The sequence below is a fragment of the Anomaloglossus baeobatrachus genome, chromosome 1 (genome assembly GCF_048569485.1).
Source record: "Anomaloglossus baeobatrachus isolate aAnoBae1 chromosome 1, aAnoBae1.hap1, whole genome shotgun sequence".
Classification (NCBI taxonomy): domain Eukaryota; kingdom Metazoa; phylum Chordata; class Amphibia; order Anura; family Aromobatidae; genus Anomaloglossus; species Anomaloglossus baeobatrachus.
Genome location: NC_134353.1, coordinates 329,310,529 through 329,315,528, shown reverse-complemented (window position 1 = coordinate 329,315,528; position 5,000 = coordinate 329,310,529). Strand labels below are relative to the sequence as shown.

Here is a 5,000-nt window from a genome sequence, read left to right as displayed (position 1 = left end):
GGTCTATAGTAATGTAATAATGCTATTCTCCTTCGCAGCCCGTAAGCTCAGTGTGATCTGTATAATAGCAGGCGGCTGGTCGCTCACCTTCACCTGGCTCTCCGTCATGCCCAGGGAATATGCCAGCCTGGCTCTCTCCGGACCCGCTAAGTATTTCGTTTGCTCGAAAGTCTTTTCCAAGGCGAAGATCTGCTGTCCGGAGAAGGTGGGCCGGGTGTGCTTCCTTTTCCCGTCCTTGTCCAGCAACACAGATCCCTGGTCTGGAAGCCACGAATATACGCATTAATAACGATATACAGTATATCACAGACCACTATCCTCACAGGCATGCTAATGTTATTATTATTAGTAGTAGTAGTATGAGTGCGGATATTTCTACAACCTAGAGGCAATATCCATTTATCAATACAAATATCTTTGTACAATACGCATCACTACTTAAACAAGAATGCATATTAAATCTTTTTCATAAAAATTTCGCAAATCGTATGTACTACAATGTACTATATATATATATATATATATATATATATATATATATATATGTATATATATACACACACACAAATACATTATTCTCTTCACATTTTCTAAAAAATCTGTTATCTATGAAATTAAAGGCTAAAAATAGAAGTTATTTATTTAAACATCACAGGGAAAACATTTTTATGATCATACACATACGTGTGTATATACTGTATATATAAATATATATATATATATGTATGTATATATATATATATATATATATATATATATATATGTTCAAAATTATATGTTATCTAACAATTGAGTTATCTATTGAAAAGGAAAGCGAGGTACAAAGTAAAAGTGTTTTATTATTATAACCCTGGAAAAGATATAGAAAATGTAACATTTAAGGTCCAGATACAATATTATATACTGCTATCTATAACCCTCTGTAACTACTATTATCACCTATAATCGATTCACATTTCGTACTCTAGATTATCTTGGAAAAAGACTGAAATTTCAACAAAATGATAGAAACAATAATATTTATTATTTTGACTATTATTATGATGATGATGTTCTATCATATTTTAAATGTTCTTTGTATTTCCACAGTTCTACAATGAAGTGAATGAGTGATCATATTATGCTTATAGAAATGTAAATTGTTTCTATGAATAACATTCTATAGTGTAAACGTTCATGGGACAGTTTCCAGGCAGAACAGCAAAACTAACGGGCTTTATTAGCGATAGATAGATAGATAGATAGATAGATAGATAGATAGATAGATAGATAGATAGATAGATAATAGAAGATAGATGGATGATAGATAATATATAGATAGATAATGGAATAGATAAATAAATAGCTTGATAAATATTAGGATAGATATATAAATAAATAATAGATAGATAATACAATAGAATGATAAATAGATAATAGATTAATAGATAGATAAGTAGATTAATAAATAGATAATAGATGATATTTTTCAGATTACAGAAAAATCTTTTTCACCATCTTTTAGACCCTATTTTATTTTATTATATAAACCCGATTGTTCTTTTACACTATTGTGTTATCCATATTATATTATTCTATATAATTACACTTTATGTTGTGGTTTTTCTCCATAACTTTCCTACTCTATTCTGATTGCCTACCTCAGAATATGCCCTTAATTTCGGAGCTCTGGTAATCTCTGCCTTGTCCCCCTGGATCACATATATATATATATATATATATATATATATATATATATATATATATATATATATATATATATATATATATATATTCGGATACTTTAGTTTTCCTCATTTTGCTGTTTGTATAAATAATATAGTTCCCCAGACATACTGCGGCCTGTAATTTCATGTGTCACTGGATGGGTCACTGCTGCTGGACGCCAAATACAGATGAACTTTTAGGTGATATCAAAACTGAAGAAAATAAATATTAAGGGTTTATTTTAGTGGGTTTATTTTAGGAGGTTTATTTTAGTGGGTTTATTTTAGGAGGTTTATTTTAGGATGCATTTTTGGCCACTGAAGATTAGAGTCAGACTCTACCTAGAGTTGATAACAGAGTACAATAGCGTGCTTTGGATTGCATAGCATATTGGGATGAAATAACCTTTAGAGATAATATTACTGTCAATAAGCATAAAAGTTTGTGAACCCTAGAAGCAGCACATTGAATAAGCAGAAATACTTACGAGAAGCACAGGCCAGTCTGGCATCTCTCCAGGGGGAGCTCTGCATGACTCCAGGCCAGAAGATGGGGGTCCTGCCAGGCAGATCCGTCAGGGGCTTGGGGTACCGGGCCACAGCCACAGCAGCACTGGGGCCAAAGTAGAGTCCAGGAGGGGGTGGAGGGGGGCTGAGGCTGCTGAAGCGGGGCAGCCCTGCCAGGAGTGCTGGAGAGGAGCTGGGGGCCACAGCTGGGGACACTGAGGTGCTGGGGGTCAGGGCTGCCCCCGTCAGAGAGGGGAAGCAGTGCATCACAGGTCTGCTCAGTATGTCATTGATTCCATGAGGAGTAGCCACTGACACCTGGGGTGGAGGTGTCCCCAAGGAGGATAGTCCTCCTGCAACTGGGGGGGAGGAAGAAGAAAGCTTCAGGGACAGCTGAGCTGGAGAACCCAAAGGTGGAGATGGTGAGGAGGAAGATGAGGAGGAAGATGAGGATGAAGAAGATATGGAGGAGGAACAAGCCTGGTTAGGGAGGGCATAGGCTGGGTACAGGGGGGTCTTCATCTCTGCCATGCTATGTAGAGCTGCCAAGGGAGGGCTGCTAAGGAGAAAAGCGCTCTGCCTAGTGCCATCCATCTGCCCTAGAGCTAACATCCCCAGGCCTGGAAGGAAGGGCTGTAATCACCAAAAAGGACACACAAGTTTCTGCCAAAGTCTGTCAGATCCCTCTAAATGAGTGCTATCACTATAGGAGTGGGGCTCATCAGACTGCTGTCCCAGCTCTACAAGTGCCCGGGGGTGGATCAGCTGAGGACATAGACCCACAATGTCCACCACCTTCTCAGATATGTGTGATCGAGGTCAGCAGCAAGGAGGCAGCACACAGACTGCAGAAGAGAAACTTTAAGGAGCTCCTGAAGAGAGGGTCTCACGTGGAGAAGAGCTGACTGGCGTTACTGCAAGTCAAAATCCGGGGAGCACATATTGAGCAGCCTTCATCCGTGGAGGAGTCAGCGGTGTCCGGTGTGTGCACCCGGGGAGGCACCTGCTGCCGGTCAGTGACTTTCTTCAGATCGCAGAGGACTTTATTCCCTCAGCCTCCCAGTAGCTGCTCCTGGCTGACAGCGCTGATCCAGCTCTCAAAGGCAATACAATCTTTCCATCATCTCCTACCTCCTTAAGGCGAGGGGATGGAGACTCAACTTTGGGCTGTCAATCACCCGGCGGAGGCGTGGCCGCCCTCACCTATAGAACATGAGCGCTGGTGCAGCTGTGAGCCAGGAGAACAAGCTCGCCTTCTGATTGGACGACGCGTCTGTCCCAACATTCCATCATTAGCATATGAGGCACGCCTCCACCCCGGTGATAGTGGGCGCTCTATTGTGCAGTGATGCGGCCCGTGACCGACCCTATAGATCTATGGGAGCATGGACAGCAGTCACTCTTGCCATATGGCTTCGATAGGGCATAGTGAACAATATGTTCATGCATTATGTACACTCCAAAGGATAAACAGCAGATTAACCAGGGGGCATCATGTGCTATGCAACAGGCGAGCGAGCAAACGACTGACACTCTAAACAGATGTAGCAGAGCTGAGAACTAAGGATCTACACAGGACTGCAGGAAAACTACCAGAACCTCATCCCGGTACCCTGGAAAGTTCTCATTAATAAAATAGCAAAATCTCAAATTCAGCTCCGCCTCATCAGAGCAGAGTCCGTCTGCACCACAGGAGCTAACACCGAGGCACTTGTACAGTATATGTATGTATATGTATATATATATATATATATATATATATATATATATATAAAATTGCCACTATATATATACAAGCACCATTATATATGCATAAATATCTAAATTTTTAAACATAAATTACGTAAATATTTAAAAATAAATTATATACACGTGTGTGTGTGTGTGTGTGTGTGTGTGTGTGTATGTGCCACAGCCATAAAAAAAAACCCAGAAGGCAAAACAATCTAATAATCACAGACAAATAAACTACCGCTGCTCCTCTTTTTTTCATGGGATTATGGTAAATGTTCCGTATTGATCCTGTGCGGGTTGGTGATTGTATATTCAGGTCACATAATCGGTGTCCTCAAAGAAAGGAGAATTATTGGTGTAAGGAGCTCTCCTCGGGGTGAAGCCGCCCGATATGAAATGCTGAACAATAACGCAGAGAGCAGCTCGCCCCAGCAGAGGGTGCGGTATATCAGAGCACAGCGCTCTATATATCACTAAGTGTGAGCACACATTGACATTATATATATATATATATATATATATATATATATATATATTTATATACACACACACAAACACACCATATGTACAAAAACACGCACATGTATATATATATGTATATATATATATATATATATATATATATATATATATATATATATATATATGTTTATATATATATATATATATATATATATATACACATACATACACACACATATGTATATATATATACACATATATATATTTATATATACAGTATATAAAACAAATATTGTATATATATATATGTATATATACAAACACACGCACATGTATATATACATACACACACACACACATATATATAAATAAATAACAACTATTATATATATATATATATTAATTAAAAAAAATATATATATAGTTTGATATATGTGCATATGTTCATGCATGGAATCATATACATTCTCGTGTGCCACTATTAATATGTGTTTTTCAGATTTTAGTTTAGATGTGTTCATGTCTGATATACATACATACATATTCTAACATGACAGTTCTAGACACAATATTAATAGAATGTGAATATTT

General features: G+C 38.0%; 1 protein-coding gene across 1 annotated transcript in view; it reads right to left on the bottom strand.

The window, feature by feature from the left end:
• The window catches only part of NKX6-1 (NK6 homeobox 1), a 6,839-nt gene extending 3,532 nt beyond the window's left edge, over positions 1–3,307 (bottom strand). The window contains exons 1-2 of the mRNA XM_075337567.1: positions 2,195–3,307; positions 88–260 (exon numbers count right to left, since the gene is read on the bottom strand). Of these exons, the coding sequence (XP_075193682.1) occupies positions 88–260; positions 2,195–2,825 (804 nt within the window). The 5' untranslated portion in view covers positions 2,826–3,307. The remainder of the gene's footprint in view (positions 1–87; positions 261–2,194) is intronic.
• Between the last annotated feature and the right edge of the window lie 1,693 nt (positions 3,308–5,000).